This window comes from Pomacea canaliculata, linkage group LG5 (genome assembly GCF_003073045.1).
Source record: "Pomacea canaliculata isolate SZHN2017 linkage group LG5, ASM307304v1, whole genome shotgun sequence".
Classification (NCBI taxonomy): domain Eukaryota; kingdom Metazoa; phylum Mollusca; class Gastropoda; order Architaenioglossa; family Ampullariidae; genus Pomacea; species Pomacea canaliculata.
The window spans coordinates 5896168-5918751 of NC_037594.1; the positions used below are offsets into that span (position 1 = coordinate 5896168).

Sequence of the window (22584 nt, forward strand, 5' to 3'; positions counted from 1 at the left end):
CGACCATACAGAAGGTTTAAACAGCATATACTTCGTAATTATACTCTTTTCTGTAAGGACAACTAGCATTTGGAGTTTTTTATTCACTGTATCCTCTTCTACAAAGACAGCTGTCAATGGATTGAAAGTGGTGGTTATATATATATATAGTTATCAAGAGTTCTGACCCCCTAACTGTCCTAACACATCACCAGTCCATGTCTCTGAGAGAGAATCACCTGTAACAGTCTTCAAAGCGTTCAGGCGTGTAAACAAAATCATTAGCAGCCAAAGATGACACAGGTGAACCCAACCAGCGTTTATTCAGACAAAATGTTCTTTTCGTTCTTTTCTCACCTTCCCTTTTATTCCATTTGTTTGTCGCTCTTTTTCACTCACAACTTTTGTTTAAGTTCGTTTCCATTTCAAAACGCTTTATTAAACTGTTAAAACGAAAACATCAGTAAACTAAAAAAAGAAAGTATAAATTCTGTTATTCTTTCTAAAACAAAAAATATGAACGTATTATTATTATTGAAGGCTGTTTTTATTTCTACTTTCAGGAGGGAAAAAAGTATAATTTTTTTTTCTAGACAGGTTTAACTTCAGGCAGTTCAAACAATACCACTGAAGCTTAAATTAATGTAAGGCCAAGAGAACTATGACAGCGCCTGTTGCTGCCTCAGATGTTAAGACTGTAGAAGTGAGCTCTGCTCACCACCAGTCCGTGGACTGACTCTATACGCTGTTCTCCTTTGTCTGTTCCAGAGTTCTCTATGTCCTGCTCCAACACTAAACGAGCAGACATTCGACAAAGTATCTGGAACAAAATCTCCTCAGCAACCACTTACGCTAGGAGCACGAGCAAGTTCCACCTGCCGACCACCCGTAGCTGGGAGTTCACTAATCAGGGCCTAGAGTAGACTGCGGCAGTGCATGATGCCACCGGTCTCAACCTTTCACTCAAATTTCTTTTATTTTGTCTACAGAGACACCTTCATTAAAGCAGATATTTAATATTTTCAGGGAGTATCTACTGGTTGTATATGTGTGAATGTTCTAGGAGACAGAGACCGTATGTTTTTATCTGACATATTTGCATTTTGCAAAAGGAGTTTCTCCGGCAAGACGATAGAAAACCAGCTGCGTGTGATACTTAAGACCAAAAAGAGCTTGTAGAACTAAGCAAATGATTAAATTTATTTATACCCACCACCGACTAATGTAAAAAAAAATTATCTCTCTCTCACAAACACATTTTTTCTCTGTGGAGTTGTTTGACAACATCGTGTGTCTGTTTACCATTCCACAAAAAACTGCGAAGTACTTTCCTGATTTTTTGCTGCTTTTTTTGTGATTGTGAGAGGATATTGGACTGAAAGTAAGCATTGTTTGCGTTCTTCGGGTACAAAATTCTCAAGCAGATAAAACACTTGGAGAAGTGAGTTGAACTCATTCAGTTGTTGAAGTCGTGCTTACGATGCTGTGGATTGAATCTTTACATGAAAATCAGGTGATTGAAACTTCAAATGTGATGGGTTGATAGCCTGTGCCTGTTGTGATCACATGCACACCAAATAAATAAATAAATAAATAAAAATAATAATAATTCTGGATATATATAGTCTCAACCAATGAAAGGGAATTCTTATGATTCTGAGTGATACTGACAGACAATAGTTTTTCATATTCTTCTTTTTAGGTGTAAATACAATAAAATTTAAAATAATTTTATGATATATTTTACGTAAAGTCAATATTTGTAAACCAGTACTTGTGCTTGGAAAAAAATGATAATAAACCAGTTAGAATAGCATAACTGTCGACTTGCACGCGTTTTGTACACTTTGCACTTGTATACATGCTATTGTCTGTCTCGTGTGTGCAATATGCTATTTTCTATCTCGTGTATACATACTTTTGTCTCTCTCTTGCAGATTACTGTGAGTACAACTCTTACACAAAGCGATCAGACGTCCGGCGGAGCATCTGGAACAAAATCTCGTCTGCGACTACATACGCGGGGTTCAACAAACTGCTGCAATGATGACATCACAGCATCCATTGATGACTGCGGACCCTTCATCAACTCACATTTGTGTACAGTGTATACCTTAACCAATCCTTGGTCAACTAAGGTTGTGTGTACCTAAACGGATCCTTACTGAACTAAGGCTTTGCATGCAGTGTGTACCCGAACAGTCTGTCATGTATGATAGAAAAGAAACATGACCATACCTTCCAAGGCCAGCTAAAATATTGTGAAACAAAGACAAATATCTAAGGTCATAATGAATGCAGAGTAAGTGCCTTGATTCGCAGAAACTTCAGATGTTGCCGTGAATCTCCACACACTTTAAACCAAGCCTTCCTGTGAGGAGACAACAGTGAAGTGATAAATAGAAAGTGGATTGGTTTGTAGACTGCAGAGCACGCGCACCCCATTAGTGTGTGTGTGAGAGAGACTCCTTGTATGTTCCTCCCCCTTAACTGTCTCTGTCCCTTTCGTCACTAAAACGTGTTTTATTGCCCCTCCTCCTTCACTCTCTTTAACGGTACAAGTGTTCACTTTTCTCCTGACCTAATGTATTTGCTGTTCACATCAGTATTTCAAGCTGTCATGTGTGTTTAGGGCGGGGCACACATCAAAATTAATTGACAGTATGTAGGTATCTCTCTATATATATATTCTCATGGAGGTGTATGCATTAACAGAAATAAATTACTATATATCTAAATTGTACACAAAGAAAGATATACATAAAATCCTTTATTGAGGGCTTAAAACCGGTATGGTTAAAAGTAACACAGGATCCACCACCACTACTACCACCACCACCACCGCCACTACCACCACCACCAAAAACGACAACAGCATCAAGAAATAATCTGACAGCAGGTCGCTGCACACGTGGCACTCAAATCAAGTTGATCCCGTGTCTGGTCCTCATGTGACGCAGCAGGCAGTCCTGCGTGACAGCCGTTTGAAGCACAAGTCACACTCCGCTGGCGCCGACCGACCTTCACACTGCTTCTTGTGACGTAAGAGGCCCTTCCGGTAGGCGTAATGGCGGCCGCAGCGGTTGCACGTGTGACCGTGTCGGGCAGACACCGGCAGTGAGCTGAGCTCAAGCGACTGCTGAAGGCAGGGCGACATCTGCAGGGGGTCGACCTTTGGCACGAGCAGCACTGCGCTGTCGAGCACAGCGGCTAACGAGGCGTCTGGAAAACAAGAAAGACGACATTTGTAATTACAAACAAGTGGCACAAACACCGATTTCCTTTCCTTTCATGTCTTTCATGCACAGATACCCACCCTCAGAGATTTGGAAACCGAATTACTTTAACACCTCTCCCCCAGAGGTAAATAAAGGACACGTGCAGCCAGCCTACCTTCATCAAAATAATCTAAGTACATGTATTTACAAAATGGGTAAAACCTTATAAAACAGTTTTAAATGGTATTTATTGATACGGAATGCAAATGAGTGATTAAAGTTCTATACGCGCGTGTTACATACAACTAGTCGATTTGTTTTAAATATTTTACATGTGTGAGAGAGAGAGAGTTCCTTTTACAACTCTGTAAGAGGCAGTTAAAAACCAACTCCGAGACTATAAATAATCAATAATACCCAGATTGATCAACAACACAATCACACATTCATACCTTTCACAGAGACCCATACACAATCACATTTCACACCCATATACAGTATATTAATTCATTCCCACGCGCCAGCGCTCTCAAACCGTGTGGTGGACACAACCCACCAGTTAATGTTTCAATTAACACAAACCACAACCCTCAGCTGAGTCCAAATTCCTCAACTCATGCCAAAACTTTAGATGAATATTCACTTTTCCTGCACAAAACACAAACTTGTCAGAAGTTACTAAGGGCATTTCTGCTAGGACACTGAGTGTCCAGTACACTGGTGCTAATTACACCGACCTACTGCTCACATTTGTCCTATTCCATTATAATGACTCATATCTCAAAGTGTACAGACGACCAACAAACCGTTCTAATGTTTACCCCCAAACAAATTGCGAACTACTTTCTATGATTATTATCTCTTTTTGTCATTGGAGGAGGATTTGAGTGGAGGATGGGCGACTGAAGGTAAGTGTCCAGTCGTAGACCAGCAATGTTTGTGATCTTGTGTAAAATGTTGTCAATCTTATAAAATGACTACAGAAGTGAATTGAGTGTGCTCAGTTGCTGAATCCGCTTTCTTTCTTTCTCGCATGCTCATTTCTCTCATGCACAGATATGCTGTGACAAAGCAAACCCAGATAAAAGCAACGGACTCAACTTTACCCAAGACAAATAAAGGACACGCACTTTTAGCCAGCAAACAAGAAGAAAAATGTAGGTGTTTACAAAATGGGAACACTTTATACAAACAGTTTTAAATGATTTTTATATTTGTTGACACGAAGGTAAATGAGTTACAAAAGTCCTCTTAGTCCATGCGGATAAGCCGATGAGTTTTAGATACACGTGTGTGAGAGAGAAAAAGAAAGTCCTTTTAAAATGTTTTTTGTCCCAGACGGCAGTCAAGAAGCAAGTCAAACAGTTATAGCTAATCAGAACACCCGGATAGCACATCAACACCACCATCACACACGTATACACTTCATGTCCACTGACTGATTCATTTCAACAAAGGCTGCCATCACTGGTACCGAGCGCGAGTCAACTTCGGGAATCTTATCTTGAAGCCAGGAGGCTCATAATGAAGAACAACGACACAGAATCCAACATTCTAGCCCCGGACCCCACTGGAGTCTGCCTCGATATCACTTAGGTAAGATCAGACATCTTACATCACCAGATACCACGCAGAATCCCGCACAAAGAAAACTGAGGTTGATGTCGGGAACAAACCTTCGCCATGTACAGACCTTGTCTATTCACAGAAAATTAACGGACTGCTTAATGTCTCCAAGGGAAACAAAAGAAAAACAATCGTTCTCCGAGTTGTCAAGTTCCCTATTATCCACCAGGCACAGTCGCTACAGGAGGGACACACGTGACTTGCAGCGGGTCAGAGGTCGACGGCAATGTGATGCTGGATGCTCATGTGTTCTCGGAACATGTCGATGCGATAGAAACTCCTGGAGCACACGCCACACCTCCTGATGGCCCGACCCTCGCACTGCCGCTTGTGCCTGGACAGGCCAGCGCTCTGAGAGTATTCTCTGCCGCAGCGAGGACAAGCGAACTTCCGGTCCAAGCGGAACTGGTCGCGCTGCTCAGGGTCACGACCCCTTCCACACAGGCTAGAGACGGGCGCGAAGACCTTGTCCTCATTCCTGAAATACAACAACAAAAAACAAAAAATGGTAATGACCTGGTCCCTGTTCTCAAGCAGTTCTGTCTAAGAACAAAAAGCTAACAAAAAGTACAAGGATGTGGTAACGGCGGTTACTATTAGTTTAACGACTGTTGTGAAAGTAGAAAGGAATACATTCATACCTGGGCGGCGAAGGGGATACACATGGGTTCTCTATTAAAATCGACATACAAAATAAGTTTCGTGCCGCGATAGCAATCTCTTTTCAGTCTTTTGGTAGGTAAGTTTGACAACTTTCTCTAACAAATGTAAAACCGGTGTGATAGTTGGAGAACACATTCAGGAAGTTCGTGAGCTCTTTACAAAGGCTACCAAGAACTGTCCACAACACACAGTCACTGAAAAACGCGCGAAAAGAAAGTTGGTTGACAAAGAAATTATCCAGATGCCGCCATTTTGCAGGTATTGAGATCAGGTCTTTCATATGGATTGCTGATTTACCCCGTTAAACATTGAGATGCTTCATAGACAATTAGTCAAGCTTTGTAAATGCACGCCAAAGTAAACGAATATCTACAACTTAGTACAGAAATCCTCAAAGCTTCCTCCTCCACAGCTTTGAACCATAACCCGAGGCTGACCACACACAAGACAAGCAGTTGTTTACATCGAAATTTAACCACGAACATATCCAAGCAGCTCGAGGTATTGTTTACACCAGGCAGACGCAAGAACAGCAAACAGACAACAAAAACACTAAACTAGTCAACATGCATGATGTCAACAGTCTAAAGACACATTGTCCCCGTACGACTGTAAGATGCTAGATGCATGAATACAAAGTTCGAGATGTGACAGAATATTAAGTTTACTCCATAAACGAGGCTCTGCCAAGTGTTTGTTTCGCATCGTTTTGTTTTTGTTTTCTTCTGCAATGTATTTATATTAGGTCTACTTGCCAGCCAGAAATCACTCCTACGGCTATTGAGTATGGCTCGCATTTTTACAGGAACTATTTTTCTGCGCGGAGAGCGACACGACACAAGGTTAGGACACGTCCGTGAATGAAGAAGACATTTTAAGCAGCATGCACACACACAAACACATATACATCTCCCCTTGCGAGTTCCCGCATGCACGCACACGCACATGAACTCAACTGATCAGCCAGCAGCCTCGACTCCACGGAAGCTTCTGTCTAGGCCAGCGAGCTGTCGACCGGATGTGACGTCACCGGATCTGCGTCCACTTGCACGCCATGCTCGGCCGTCATGTGGTACTTGTAGTTGTCGCACCTGTAAAAGTGCCTGGCGCAGATTTCGCACGTGCGCTGCACGCGCCCTTCGCACTGGCGCTTGTGGCGCGAGAGACCGGACATGTGCGAGTAAGCCTTGCCGCACCGCACGCACGTGTAGGCCCCTGCGGCCTTGCTGCACGCTCCCTCGTCCTCCAGGGGCCGACCTCTGGTGTCTCCAGACACACCTGTAGCCGGGTGGGGTCCGCGGGCGAGCGGTGAGCCCTGCTTACACGGGTGGCTGACTACCCGGCTGTGCCGATGTGTCTGCGAGGCGACAGATTCTGGAATACAGGTAACGAGGTCATGAGAGCGGCGATGAAAGCAAAGGGTCACTCAGAAAAATTAAACATCGTCACTTTCTTTCTGCCAACAGGTGGGGAGGGGGTCAATATTTTCATGGAAACAAGCTTAGACGACACCGGTTAACCTGGTCTAATTTTAGAATAAATCACGTGCTCCATGACGTCTTCATACCAACGGGAGGGGGAAGCAGGGTGGAAGTAGTTTTGTAGGTCGAGCCACAAACTAGAGATACACCACGACAAAGCAGCCTGCCCAATAAACAAATGTCGAGAAAGCATAGGGAACCCAAACAGAGAAACGAACTCACGACGTGGACAGATGAACAGGAAAGAGAAAATCTCAGCCAATCAAAACGCACGATGTGCTAATTATGCACAGTTTCATTAACCCGACTACCAGCACGTGTGTATGAATGGATACATCAGACCTACCTACTGGTGTTTACCGTACAGGCTACGGACTGAGACCCATGACCACGGAACTACCTTCATTAGTTAAAACAAAAATTAGTTTTTGATTGTGTTTAGTTGATGTCTGTCAGGCGGAACTTTTTGGTAAATACGAATATTCCAGATTCTGTTTAAAGAGTTCCTTACAACCGCGTGTCGTGTCATTTATGGCAATAAGAAGTTTTTAAATTCTTGTGTTCACCCTAGAGGGAAATGAGTATTTGAGGATAAACACAACATTTTAAGCACCTACATTCTGAATACTGCCTGATAACAGCTTATAGCATCTCGGGATATAAAAATTAAAACTACATTTTTGTAAAATAAATATCTAATCTCCTGCAGTCTAGTGAAGCTTGTAGTATCAACCTCCACTGATTCTCTCTCACACACAGGCGGCATGCTGGTCTACTTCAACTCACACTCCACATCATGTTTAACTATTATTAAAGCATCCTGGTGATTGTTTACACTCACAAAAATGTGAGCTGACCGAGAATGTCTTTTCAAATATCTCACAGTTTGAATACTAAGGAAAAGTTCTTTCTGTTGTCCACCCTGAGCATGATTCAGTTCTGACTCTTTAGATGACAATACATGCAAACTCACATGATGCACGAGTCTTAACATCTGACTCAGCTGCCACGTGCCGCAGTATCCAGTTTCAAGTTGAGGAATGGGTACAGTGGATAATCAAAACAAACTATCAGAGACGTTTTTAAACACAAAAACAAGTTTAAAAGGATGTACGAAAACTACTCATGCAAAACAAATTGGAAGCGAGTTCTCTGTCACAAAAGAGACACGAGCAGACAAGTACTAGATAATAACTTTATTAAAATCATTTTAATCAGCATATATAAATGTATAAATTATCAAACAACTTAATCAGTTAAAAAAGAATACTTTTTTCCTACAATCAACGGAAAATTCCATGGATTGCTTTTCATACAACATTTGCCACAAGACAACCGTGGCAATCTACGAATAAATAATAAAAAAGATGGTTGCACCGCACCATGTGTCTTCAAAACTGATTGTGATAATGATTTTAAAATGAAGTTTTCATAAAATTAAACAATAAATTCCAATAATAAAATGCGACATTGTTACATCTTTTGCTTATGAGTAAAAATGCGAAAAAATATTGAAAGAAAACATAGGTCGGTACCAAACTGTTCAAGATGGTAATTATAACTGGTTTGTTTCTACACCACAAAACCCATAATGTTGCAGAGATATGAAAATATCTTAAATAGTTGTAACATATATAATTCTTCGCTTGGCATTGTTATCTTTCTGTCAATTCTATGCCCATGGCATCGACTGTTCATTGTGAACACAAACTGGACAATCAGGTTTGGTCAATAATGTTCAGAAGATTCAAGAAACTGCTTCGTTCTTTCGTTCTTAACACACGTAGTTGTTATAAAACAAACAGCTCAGCTTTTTTAAATAAAAAAATAAAAGAATTAAAATAAAAAAATTACATCTGCCTTGATGTAAGGTTCTGCTGCTCATTTGTGTAAAAAGAACAACCCCGTCACTAGACTGAAACTACAAGATGGAGACTGGAAGCTCACCGACGAGTACCCGACATCCTTTCCCAGCATCCTGCTCCCCAATCATCAGACATCAAGCACAATCATCATGCACGGAGCCTTTACTTCAACAACAAGTCGACTTGAGTGGTGAGATCGATGTCCACTCCGTGTCGGTGCTTCATGTGGCTTTTGTAATAATCACTCCTGTAGAAGCCCCGCCCACACAGATCGCACATCTCCTGCAAGCGCCCCTCGCATTGCCTTTTATGGCGCGACAGCCCCGAGTGGTGGGAGTAGACCTTGCCGCACCGCTGGCAGGTGTGAGCGCCTCCCGCCGACGCCGCACCCGGGGTGTCTGCCGGTGCCTCGCAGTCTGCCAATGGTCGGTTGCCCGAGACCTCGGCAAAGACCGCCACCGGGTGGAAGCCACCGACAACCTGCGAGCCCCGTCGCCACTGATTCCTGTCGCAGTCCTGTCGACGACGGTTGGCGGGAGTGACGTCATTTTCTGGAATATAGGCAACAACGGTGAGAGCGACAGCATCAACACGAGCACAGCACACCAACGACATTGTATCTACCCCTTTCTCGCTGTTTCCTCAGGTCCTGTTCCTGTAGCTTTAGCCCATTACCTTCAGGCAATGAAATTATGCAAAAGGCCATATTTGTGGTCTTCAAAGCTCGGGGCCGGTGTCGACGAATTAGGGCCGATATATATATGTCAAACATAAGTCTAATACCTCACACAGTATAAACCTGTATTTATAGATGTCACATACGTCAGTCTCATATCTCACACAGTATAAAGGTGTAAGGAATTTACATATTGCGATGCCCTGTACTACACCACTTTCAAACCTTGCAGCTGATGGTTCCAGGAGGCAGTCACACAAAGTTTTGGACTTTCACGAAATTTGCGAATGCAAGCCCGAAAGAGGAAACTGTAAAACGCACAGAAAGGAAGGGTTATGATAGAGAGTCTTTCATTCAGATCGGTAACCTATGACAACACCTAATTATTTTAGCAGTTCCCTTAGTGCCGTACGCAAACTGTAAATGGGGTCGGGTATATACATCTTCCACGAGTTACATGATATCAGCTTCATTCACATGGTGGATAAACAGCGATTTCAATCAAAAAGTTCCTAATGCAAAAAGTAGATTTCTCGGTTGCCTGCTATTGTTAAAATAAACATTTTAGAGTAGAGAAACAAAGCAAAATGACGAAAGCGCAGCGAGACTTTGAATGCTCGATTCCTTTTCTGAATTTACATGTGCGACAGGTTTCAACACAACAGTGATCTTTCCCCACCTGTCTCTTTATGTTCGGATGTCTCGGTAAGAGCAACTCAGTGGCGAAAAAAATGCCCCAGCTTCCGTTTCAACCACCGACAAGTGTGTGCTGCGCATGCGCTGAATATTTGACGAAAAATCCTCATTGCACTCAGAAGGCATGTCGGATGTTAAAAACAACAAATGAACTAAGTTTTTGTTTACCGTTGCGTTCGAAACTGTGGTGGAATCATCCCCTCACCCTCAATCCGACTCTGAATGATGATAAAAGTGAAGAGATATAAAGACATTAAACGTAAAAAGAAATCGTTGAAAAAAATATTCCCCTAAGTCCACTATGATTTATAACTGTCCTCATCAAAATAATTACGATGAATCCCTCATCACCGTAAAACTAAAATGAATTTAAGATAAATATCTAAATTTGATGATCTCAAAGACTTCTTCTGATAAAAGTGGTTCCAGCCTTTCCTGCAAAAGTGACCATCCCGTAGAAACTCAGACCTAATCCTTTTCGCTTTGGGCTGCGTTGGAAATGTGCACAAATCATTGACCTATCACCTGAATGCTTGTTGTATTCGGTGTCCTCTACATGACTAACGATCTAGAAAATTCTAAACCGTCCTTGACAGAGAGAGAGAGAGCTGCCAGAAAGACAGTAAAAAGACCTGAAGACCATTTTGTCAACGTGGAACACCACAGTCACCGATTCAAACTGAGTATACAAAGTCCACCACTTATACAACTATTTCATTCAAAGCTCACGAGCAACAACTCGTTAATGTCCTAGCAGTGACTTTATTCTTGAATGTCCAGGACTCCATGCACGCAAAAGTTTCTAGATAATTTTTGCCAGATACAGACATTTGTAGAAATTCACCTACTCTCAAGACCAACATCCACTTTGTCTTCAGTTTATAAATTTACTTCACACAAGTAAAGGGCAAACATACAAATCCGAAAATAGCTTGATACATCACCTTTACAAAGACAAGGACACTAGTTCCATTTCTTGACACGAAAAGTATTAACAAGTAAGTACAAAAGCTGATTTACGGAAGATATAATAAGAGTTCTGGATGTTTAAACTGCTAAAGTTGATGCACATGCGCAATAACGGTGAGAAAGTTGTTGACCTCACACTTTTTCTCTGAATGCAGCGTTTTAAGAATTTAGTTTCATCGACATAAGAAAGCCAGTGATTTTAACATTTAACTTTAGTATTATTATGATTACTTAATGCTAACACAAAAATAGAATATTTCATGACGATTTAACAATGTACATCCATCTTCCTAAACTTGCATCAGTTCCTCAAAGCGCCATGCTGGGTGAACACTTCCCTCCACAAGACAGCTCCATGTCCGGTTCACTGGAAGGAGGCTTCTGGAAGGACTGAGCCATCGACATCCAGGCCATGCTTGTGCTTCATGTGGCTCTTGTAGTGGTCACTGCGGTAGAATGCTCGTCCACACACTCCACACGACTCCTGCAAGCGACCCTCACACTGGCGCTTGTGGCGGGACAGGCCGGAGTGGTGCGAGTACACCTTGCCACACCTCTGGCACTCGTGCGGCCCCCACACTGGCGAGGGGCAGAAGACCTCCGACTCTTCCTTCTGTCTGTCCACAGGTTCCCGCTCGCTGGGAAAGTCTGGGACAACGGCTGACTTCGGGAGGAATCCCCGGAGGTCCACTGGGTTCCACTTACGATGATTCCTGCTCATGCCATGGTCACGGCGGCCGAGGTCTGTCTTGGTTACGGGACTTTCTGGAATACAGGTAACGCACAGGTAAACCGAAGAAGGTAAAGGACAGAGAATGAGTGTTCAGTGTGGCATTAATCTGACATTTACTAGTCTCAAGACAGCCGCTCAAGCCGCCAGCATCGCAAACTTATTCCAACCTAAGTGCAACTAGCAACAACCACGAGAAAGGCATTGGAAGACAGACTGAACTACAATGGTTATTCGGAAACGACTTGGTTACTCCGGTGACTAAGTCAAGCATCAGCGGGCATTACCAGACAAGTGTGTAACCTGTAGTCCTTGTCACTGCTACTGCTTTACGGTTATTTCAAATGATGAAGCTGTGAAAGCCACTGACAGATCTTTGTTTTGCTCCATGCAAGAGCACGAGCTGTCACATGTTGTCGGCATGAAGTCCATGACAATTGGAATGATTCAATACACAATAAAATTCACAAATTCTTATTCGCGGCTTGTCAGTTTATTGTCAAATCTGGATGCGAACATCACAAAATCATTTATTGTGAGTATAAGATAGAGAACAGTTCTAGATTAAAAAATTACAAAATAATTAGTAATTACATTAAAATTATATCTTGTACCGATATATTTTAATCAAGACTTCACAGAAGCATTAACTTTTAAGTAATCTGTGAGAGTGATGTCAAAATAATATTAGGCAGCAGCTATAAACATGCCTGATCATGCAACTTTAAAAGATTTCAAATTCCTGACCACTCACTTCACCAGCAAATGGCATCAGTGATAAAGTGAGATATATTACCGAGTAAAACAAAATAAAAGAAGTTACAAAAATGTAAGAAAATGTATCATCATACAAGAGGGAACAATGTATAATCATTCAACAATCAAAACTGATAGAATGACAAGTCTGCAGTGAGAAAATAATACAAAGGTGCAGGACAGTAACGAGTACAATTTACATCTTAGAATATCTGGTTGTGACTCATTAACCTTTAAACTGGTAGCTGCATGAATTCAAAACCATTGTCCTCTTGTTGACACCATCACAGGTCAGTGACACCAGCTACAACCACAACTATCATTATCACAACATTTTGTTACCAGACACATGCAGTATAGTTACACTGTATCTGCACTCATCGTCAGAGACAGGTTGATAAGGTTTTGTTTATTTGGGTTTTTGTTTATTTACATTTGTTTTTGTACTGTCACTGATTTCTCATCTAAATTTTCTCTTGTTGTCATCCCCCACTATGTTGACGTGGAGTTTATTATCTGTACTACACTTTTCAACCCAATGTTTTCTGGTTTCGATTACACCACTTAAACAACTAGCATCGCCACTAAATTGTTTTACTGGTGTTGCTCCATGTTGCTGGCCTCCCTGGACTCACACAGAGGTCGGAACGTCTGTAGCTGTTATTATTATTATTACTCAATGATGTCTACCAAAATGGCGCCGGGTTATTTCTTTCAAGTTAAAACCCTCTCTATCTCAACTGCTGATACCCAGTCCTCCAAGAGTTAAAATGGGTGGAATGGGTGGTGATACTGAACTTTGGCTTACAAAGTGTTTTGTTTGAAACGGTAGTTTCTCTGATCTCGCCACCCTTAAGTCCAACACTCAGCCATCTTGACCAGAACAGTCGGTAACCTTGACTACGACAAACAATCAAAGCCGTTATAACGCCGACAACACTTTTCGGTCCTCTTCATTACGAGCAAAGATAAGCGTTAGCACACACATTCTTTTGTCCACAACTACAGCCGGTGTGTATGTGTGTGTGTATATATACATACAGACACGATCTCTCCTCTACGTCACATGGGGGAGAATACGTTAGTTCTGACCAATGGTAAACAACATTTTTACACCACGTGACAAACATCGTGTCACGTCTATACAACATAATAAAGAAACTGTGATGTCTTTCCTTCTCCTCATGATAGAGAAGTCGGCACGTCTACACCAGATATAAATAATGCAGCACTTCTACACCAGGTGGTAAAGATTGCTAGTCCACATTCTTGTCGCACCATCAGCTCTTCCTGTACCCAGCACAGCACCAACTCCTGTCTACACCCGGACCTTGTGGTGCTGCAGCATGTGCCGCTTGTACATGTCTCGGCGGTAGAAGGTCTTGCAGCAGGCGACACAGACGTAGTTGAAGCGGCCGTCGCACTGTAGACGGTGTCGCCGCAGGCCGGGTAGGTAGGCATACTGGCGGCCGCAGCGTCCACACTGATGCTTGCCGGCCTCCACCAGCCTCGATGACCAGTGCGACGATGACGACGACGACGACGACGACGTGTATGCTGTCCCCGCCGCGGTCGCCCGGCCCTCCCGGAGGATGCGGTAATGCGATGACCTCCCAGAACTGCTGTGTCCAGCCGGGTGACTGTCCGGGTCTGGAAGATGGGCAAAGAAGCATTGTCAGTCCTGTTACTACTGCCATCACAGTCACCGTTCAACAATTCTTTTGCGTGTTTTTTGTTCATTTTAGTTTTAGCCAATCAGATCGTTTGACACACGGTATTCAGTCATTCACGCGCGCTGCGTTTTCAGATGTTGTCCTCATACCTCCAGATCGCCTGCACCTCTAACCAAAGCTAGAACAGAAATCGGTCAACACACAGAAAATGACAGGATTCTGAACTTCTTGGAACAAGGGTATCAGACACACAATGTTCTGCTGTTGTTTTCAAGAGGAACTAATCAGGAATGAGGGATTGTATTTAGGACACACTTTGTCAAGATTTTATGTCTGCACACGTGACAGCTATGAGAAAGAAGAAAGAAGGCCAAGCAACGAAAAATTGGCCTAAAAACTTCAGTGATGGGGGGGATAATTTACTGGCAATGAAGAACCGACACTGATGGAGATATGTCGGTTGCTCGATGACTTTTGTACCCCGCCATACCCGCTTAATCACACCCACCCACACGAATCGTCCATTCGTCAACAAAATAATAACAGTTATTCGGAAGGTCAAACCCCGGAAGTGACCTTTAAGTGCATTAAATGTGACAATGTGACATAGACACATCTTGAAAGGAAGAAATATCGCGAGTTCCACAAACTACAGAAATAAACTGAGCCGTTAATGAAAGCTTTAATCTCTTCGTCCTTCTCACACTCCCACCAGTCGACCTCAGCCCCGATATTAATCAGAAACAGCTTTTGGTTTTTAGGGTGAGAAGACATCATGATCATGTAGTTTTGTTCTTGTTTTTGTTTGTTTGCTTTGCACACCTTGAAGTAAACAATGGACTCATCGGCTTGAACCTACCTCTGCAAATGTTAATGTGCGTGTACGCGTGTGTGCGTGTGCATGTCTTTTGCCACACGGTGTGCGTGAGATAGTAACACATTCCAAACAATAAACAATTTTTAATATTTCCGGAACAAAACTGTGAACACGGTGATGTTACGAGACTAGTGTCACATGCACAGCACTTCAACAGTCGTTCCACCCTGAGAGGGAGTTCTCATTCCTCTTTTTATTCCCTTGATAAATATATCCCCGGGCTAACCAAGAACGCGGCAAACACGCCTACACCTGTTGTTTCTTGAACTGACAGATAACTTCCAAAGGTCGTGTATGTTTATCATGTCATCACACCCGATAACACTGACAGTAAAACTGATTTGTTCCAGTCACAGCCAGCAGGACCTCCCAGAACTCAAAGCGTTCAGCAGTCATTCCATCACGACAGGGAATCCAGTTATTCTTCCTTTTTCTTTCTAGACTGTGTCCATCAAGAAGGAACAAAAGGAAGGGAACTATTTTTCTTTTTTCTTTAGTTGACAGTTGATGGTCGAGGGCTGTGGTCAGCGAGGTCGACAAAACGGATCCATTGCAGTTGCAAGTGGAACAGGAAGAAGGTGGCGCTGATGGCAGCAGCTCCAAGAACCCAATCACATGTTGGCTGGTGCCAGGATGGAGACCTGCTCCTCCGGGTCCGCCAGGCGTTTGCGGGCGGCGTCAACGGCGTTGTGGTTGGTTGCCAGGTGGTCGGCGTACAGGTCGCGGCGGTGGAAGCGCTTGCCGCAGAAGCCGCAGGTGAGGTGGTACGTGCCCTCGCACTTCCGCCGGTGCCGCATCATGCTGTGACTGTACGAAAACTTCTTGCCGCAGTTGCGGCACAGATACCCGGATGACAGGACCAGCGAGGGGTCGCTAAGGTCAGGGAGCATCCTGGGCGGATCTTGCCGCTCTCTGCTCGCAGTCGCTGCGCAGTAAACCTCTGACCTTTGCCACGCCGACTCCTCCTGACCCAGCAAGGAGTGGCGCTGCTTCTTGGCTTTCAAGAGCGTAGCCATCCGCCCCACGAACATGGCATGCGGTACTGTGGAGTAAAAGAAAGTTGTTTTATAAATAAAGCAGAGGGCTGCGAATTTGAGTGAGAGGCATTTAGCCAATTCCACACCCTTGTCTTGTCTCATCTAAACCAAAGTTTGATGGAGAACTTGTTTGGGCTAGGGGTAGTCTTGGACCATGTCTGGTTTGAACATGTTGCTCCGGAATATATTTTAATGTTATCCCTTTAAAGATATACCCGTGGTTTAAAGTTAAAAACAAACATTATTACGCAGTGCCTATTTTAACAAGAGTATAATTTCTGCGGGTACTCTGTGTGTGTGTGAGAGAGAGAAAGAAAGAGAGAGGGAGATGGCAACCACCATCATCGCAATATCTGTCATCTTCGCTTCACTTTCAATGGTCGGCGGTGTCTCGTGGCGATGAAAGGTAATGTAATCTACCGTCGGTTGCTAGCCCACAGCACATCAAGCCACATCTCTTACAAGGCTTATGCGAGGTGAAAGTCGTTTAGTAAACACAGGAACAGAACAAACACCAATACTTCAAGACGTGGGGTTAAAAGAAAAAAATAAATGCTGAAGGTCGGGTGTGGGGTGTCATGTTGTATTTTCGACATGACAGGCGTCGGTGCATCTGCTCTGTTATAATAAAATAAAGACAACGACGTTACATGGGTACCTCTACCTTTGTCGTAGACCTGTACCACGTGACACGAACATCTGAAAGAGTAGTAGTGCCCGGATGAATGGCTAGGTAAGATTTCATTTCGCGATTTCGATATTCAGTCTACTGAGTGGCTGATGTTACAGGCAAAAAACCAACAGCCAAAAAACAAAACAAACAAACAAACAAAAAAAACCCAACAACAAAACAAAAACCAACAACAAAAATTAAACAAACCAAATAAACTTTGTATAGAACCTTCTGATCCCAGAAAAGCACTCTCTCTCACTGGTGTTGTCTTTGTAGTCTTATGTCTCATCCACACTCGCTAAGAACCATGGACTGCACTCAATAACCTTTCTCTCCCACACTGTCATGCTTAATGAACCATCACATACAAAATTTTAAAAGGTATGAAGAGCACTACACTGGTGTAGTATTACATTAATACTTGTAAGCCCCATTGTAATTCATTAGTTTTGGTAAGGGCGACAACTAGCAAAGGGCGATAAATATTCTCGTATGGTTTTGCCACACGATCACCCACCCTCTCTCTTCTCTCGTTATTTACCTCCCACCCAGTATACTTTCCCAATGAGCTCATCTACCAGCCCCTGCAACTACCTCGTGGTGAGGAGTTCCCTACACGGCGATGTGCACGTGTACATTTGTGATTGTGGGCACATGTGTGCTTATGCTCGCAGAAAATATATATGTGGGTGTTTGTGTGTGTGTGTGTGCACGTGCTGACTAGCAACTGTCGGGAGGTGCTGTCAACCCCTCAGTGGTCTTAAAATACCTTGCCGTTCTTGAAGACACCAGTCCGACAGAAACAGACAATGAAGAAACACAGGAAGAAGTGGCTGGAGAAACGTGTGCTTTATTCATTCCCGTAAATAAACGAATCACCAAGAGAATGTTGCCATGAATTTTACAGAACCGAAAACGATATCCCACCAAGCGGACATGAGATTATCAACAGATTAGGATCATCGAAAAGTATACACCAAGACGTTAAAAGCAAACAAATAATATTTTTTAAAAAGAACCAACAATATTCATTTTGGCTCGATGTGGGCATGAAAAGCAAACCAAATTTTTGATCAAATATAAAAGTGATAAACATTACTGCAACTTCTGTTCGCACGCGCAGTCTTTCTCTGCTCACGTGACTTTTTCATACAGTAAATCCCTTTTTTCCTATCTGCTATGCTTATGTCCACTTACTATAAAAGTTCAATAACAGAAATCATGTTGCTGGTCGCTGAATAGTAAGAGCAAATATCACATCGCACACTCTAAGACAGTAGAGGTACAGGCACAGACATTTGTAGAGAGGCGGCAAGTGGATGAATGCAGGAAAAAAAAAATATATCAGCTCAAAGAAAAAAAAAAACGATTGAAGGGATGACATGACAAACGAATATCAACGATTCTCTAACAGCCGCGGTCAACTGCTCGACGATCACACTGCTGCCGCCGGCCAGTAAGGCGAATGTTCTCACTACAACTACAACCACATCAACACCAATAGTCAGGCAAACACGCAACATCGTGACAAACCTCAAACATCACAAGGAATCATTTTCATTGAGAATGTTGTCGTGTTCACTGCGACTAAAGATATATGTAGTCTCTCTCTCTCCTCCCCCACTTAGGAACATCAATGGCAACAGAAAAAAAAAAAGAAAAAGAAAAAGAAAAAAAGACAAAAGTACATTTAACAACCCAACTGATTTAAAAAGTCAACTGGTATTATGCTTGTTACTGAAAAATCCAACACCATTAAATAACCAATCATTTATGACGGAAGAAGAAATAAAATAAAGTTTTAAGCTCCCTCTGGACTGTTTGACGAATGTGGAGCATGCCTATGGTATGCAACCATCCTAACCCACACCTGTCCACACCTTCAGCCCCGACTATACTGTCAACACAGTGGTGTCCACAACTGTCCCATAACCTGTCCTCCTGGATATAACACCACCAGAGCGCGGCTATCGCAAGACGTTGACAACTTGAAACTCCTGAGGTCGCTGGGTTGCCCTATGACCTGACCCCATGCTTCTCCTCTCCCGCTGTCTGGGAGGATGAGGTGACGGGGATGTTGGGGGGAAGCGTGTCACAACCTGACCTCGTACTGCTCGTGAGCGTCTAAGGCGCGGTGCTTGGCCACGTGCACGTTATAACTGTCGCGGCGACTGAAGCCTTTGCCGCACAGCGGGCAGCCCAGTCGGAACCTCCCTTCGCACTTCTTCCGGTGGCGATACATGTTGGTCAGCTGCGTGAACGTCATCCCGCAGTTGCGACAGGCCTTGCTGCTGCTGCTGCTGCCACCACCACTGCTGCTGCTGCTGTCGGACGTCCCCTGCTGGCGTCTGGGTGCGGGAGCGCGGTGGACAAAGTGCAGGTCGGAGACGAGGGTCGAGCAGCGGCGACCTCTGACCTGCGCGAACGACACGCGCGCAGCTAGCCGAGCCGCTGTGGAGCAGAAACGGAGGCAAACGTCATTGACACAATCGCTAGCTGCTAATGCTGTCTCACCTGTGGAGGTAAACAGCTATGTTTTAATGTCCTCATGAACTTAATATACAATGAGCATGATGCCCTCGTGTTTGCAATGGCAGGCGACACAAAGTATCTCTCTATCCCACACTCTGGCAGTCTTCCCTCTCTAAACATCCCCCCCATCCACTGGTTTATCTCTCGTCAAACCCGCACTTAAACCACTTTTCTTGTTCTTCTCATTTTTTAATAGTCCTGTTCTATATACTTCCTAAAATCTCTTTACACTTTTTTTCCTCAGAAAACAAAAATAAGTGCCAGCGTAGAAACTGTGCAGCGATAGAAACCTTTATTTTCAACTAAACGACAGAAAACGGGTGAACATATCAAATACCAAACGTCAACTTCAACAGCAAAAGTGAACCGCGTCTGAACAAATGTAATTATCCCTGAGAAAAAAAACACAAATAATTTGCTCGTGACTCAATACATCTTGCAACATTGGTCACACAAATCTGAGTCACGCACAAAGATGAAAGGGCGAGTGGGGTGGAGCAGGAGCGGAAGAAAGTAGTTCTTACATTCTTACACAAGTCAAGAAGAGCGGAAGTAGTTCTTACACAGGTAATGAATGCAGAAAAAAACACACTTGCTGTCAAGTTTTCTTGTTCTTGTGCTCAAACACCCACAGTGCGTGCAACAGTGTTGGAGATCAAGAGCAGTGTCGTCACGTGACTAACATCTGGCAAAATATTTCCATCAGGCATGTCAAACTGAGGGTCCCCCCGAGGGCCACGTGTTGTCACGAGGGCCGCACACGGTAACCGAGCTCATTTCATCAAAATGATTGCAGAACATCTTTATTACTTAAATTTAGAAACATACAATGTGAGTACAAATGGTTTAGTGGCTAGGTACATCCATGAATGCAAAGTAATGAAGTATTTAAAAAAAGAGAAAAAATGTTTTTAACGGCATCATAGGCTTGTATGCAACAGCAATACACTGTACACAGTTCAAAGGGCACATTTACCACTGTTTTTAGTGTTTTTACTTGTGACAATTTTTGCTATGCTTGGCTGAAATGTCTGTGCAGTTTCGATTTTCATCAGATGAGTGATGCTTGATCTGTCAGTCTTGTTCTCTGAGAAGATTTTGTTGATGTCATGAAAGAAAATAACTATTCACACATAGGTAGAACCGAACATTCCCATAATCCTTGTAGCAAACTTTCTGAAGCTTGTCAACTTTTCAAGGTGTGAAAAGAAACGAGGTATCCTCACTTCAAGATATTTTACTTAAAATCTGATCATCAGGCTGAGTTGATAGCTTACATTCCCTTCTAACTGAAGTCTGTTGCTGTCTCCATTCCCTTTAATTTCTTGAGTATCGAGACGCGCACTGGGCCTTCGTATTTATCGTAAGACCGATGGATCGTTTCATAATGTCTTTTCAAGTTGTACTTTTTGGGCGTGGAAAGGCTTCTGTTGCAAATTAAACAGTGTATCCTTCCATTCACCATTGTGCAAAAATACCGCAATTCCCATTTCTCTTGAAACACTCGCCCTTCTTCGTCCACTTTCCTTCTTTTCCTGTTTCCTTTCGGAGGAGCACTAGCCATTATTAAAGATGATGTGGAATCTGAAAAATAATAAAATTAAATTAAAAGTAAAATCACTGGAAAAAAAAACTGAAAGGAAATTTAGTACAGCTTATGTATTGCTACGAGCGAGATATACGGTTTCTACCTCATGCTCGTTGGTTCCCTGCTCACTCAGGCCCAGCGGTTTAGCTAAACGAGAGAGAGAGACACCTTTTCCACTTGTGGGCTGAGGAATTCGGATAAGGACCAGGTACCTACACCAATAAATTGGCAAAAATGCTAGTGATTTTTTGTGTGTGGTTATTTCTGCACAATCACAACCTGTGTGGCGGAGCCTGGGTTAGCCTCAGCTTGCCTACACTGCGATAAATCGCTTCGAGTCACTACCTTTGGTCTACCTAAGGATGGAACCTATACTGCTACACTTCCTTATCACCAAACTCTGGTGAATCTCTCAGTAGCGGCGTTTGGATCGCATCGGCGGATGAACTCAACTCTGCTTCTACTGTGCTCTCTCTACTGTGATCTGTATTGTTCTACAAACTGAACTCTAACTCAATAATTAGTGGTTGGTTTAGTTAGTAGGAAAGTGCTTCCACCTTGAGGTGATTTCTCACTATGGAAGGGTAAGGGAGGAAACAGGGAATACCCGGATAAAACCCCCGACGCCCAGCTCCTGTAGACAGGTGTCGCATACAGAGTGTCCTGAGACGGGATCTGAACCCTGAGTCTTTCACTGCAGTGGTGAGGTGGCTTCCGGCGAGCCGTCCCCGTCTTCGCTCTCGACAATGTTCAGCTTGTGGTCCCTCGACTTTCACGTTAGTCACACTGGTGGTGTGCATGCTTGGTCTGACAACGGACATTCCAACAGTATGCCGATGATATCAAGCCTTGTTGTACGGCAGCCGGGTGCTACATTGAAAGTTCTAAATTAACTAAATTCAATTAACAGCTGTTTTGCGAATCGTTACAGTGTCCTTGTGCGGGCCGCAGGTATGCTGCAAAGGGCCAGATGTTTGACATGCCTGATGTACATGAATCATTTTACAAACATACAAAACACAGCCACATAGTTAAACAGTGTGTGTGGCTAATAAAATCCTTTATATGTACAGAGGGCTGTGCTTTAAAAGAACAGTGAAGAAACAAAAACTACCATCAACTTCTATGGCGTGCGCCTGTGTACAAGTATGAATGTTTAAAACCTGTACATGCAGTCTCATGTTTCACTAAGGTTCTGGATAATGTGATTCACAGAAACTAATCAGATGAACAGAAACTGGACGGAAGTTTTCGAACAAATGCCCCAAAGTGATGGACTCGTACCCGCAGGTTGCTGAATACGATGACGGGGACAACAACTGAGTGACAAGCGTGACACCGAGATGTCAGCTACAAACACTGTGAACATAATCACACGGGTGGCAAGCACAGGGTGCGCTTTCACACACTGTGAACATAATCACACACGGATTGCACTTTACACTCACACATTGCATAAAGATAGTAGAGTAAGGGAGCGAGAATGAGAGAAACAAAGACAGCCACACAGAGATAATTTTTGGTCCGGACATGCTTGGAAATTCT

General features: G+C 43.2%; 3 protein-coding genes across 4 annotated transcripts in view; 1 reads left to right on the forward strand and 2 right to left on the reverse strand.

The window, feature by feature from the left end:
* The window catches only part of LOC112563530 (zinc finger E-box-binding homeobox 2-like), an 86336-nt gene extending 83434 nt beyond the window's left edge, over positions 1-2902 (forward strand). The window contains exon 8 of one of the 2 annotated variants that reach the window (XM_025237526.1): positions 1917-2902. In XM_025237526.1, the coding sequence (XP_025093311.1) occupies positions 1917-2026 (110 nt within the window). In that variant the 3' untranslated portion in view covers positions 2027-2902. Of the gene's footprint in view, positions 1-747; positions 1844-1916 lie in introns of those variants that run through there. The other variant, XM_025237511.1, reaches the window with a different exon arrangement.
* Positions 2903-5033: 2131 nt separating this feature from the next.
* LOC112563933 (zinc finger protein 771-like) lies at positions 5034-11894 on the reverse strand. Its single transcript, XM_025238407.1, has 2 exons — positions 11542-11894; positions 5034-5301 (listed from the first exon to the last, which is right to left on the reverse strand). Exons 1-2 carry the CDS (start codon positions 11892-11894, stop codon positions 5034-5036), a joined length of 621 nt encoding a protein of 206 aa, XP_025094192.1.
* A 3926-nt stretch (positions 11895-15820) lies between these two features.
* On the reverse strand, positions 15821-19185 carry LOC112563934 (zinc finger protein 761-like). Its single transcript, XM_025238408.1, has 3 exons — positions 19019-19185; positions 18332-18399; positions 15821-16251 (listed from the first exon to the last, which is right to left on the reverse strand). Exons 1-3 carry the CDS (start codon positions 19183-19185, stop codon positions 15821-15823), a joined length of 666 nt encoding a protein of 221 aa, XP_025094193.1.
* Positions 19186-22584: the final 3399 nt, after the last annotated feature.

Coding starts and splice junctions, on each gene's coding strand:
- LOC112563933 (XM_025238407.1), bottom strand. CDS start 11,894: ATGAGCAGGAATCATCGTAAGTGGAACCCAGTGGACCTCCGGGGATTC. Junction 5,302..11,541: donor CTTCCAGAAGCCTCCTTCCA/GTGAACCGGACA, acceptor GTTGTATTTCAG/GAATGAGGACAAGGTCTTCG.
- LOC112563934 (XM_025238408.1), bottom strand. CDS start 19,185: ATGACGTTCACGCAGCTGACCAACATGTATCGCCACCGGAAGAAGTGC. Junction 18,400..19,018: donor CACGAGCAGTACGAGGTCAG/GTTGTGACACGC, acceptor ATGTGGTTGTAG/TTGTAGTGAGAACATTCGCC. Junction 16,252..18,331: donor TCGAGCAGTTGACCGCGGCT/GTTAGAGAATCG, acceptor TTTACTCCACAG/TACCGCATGCCATGTTCGTG.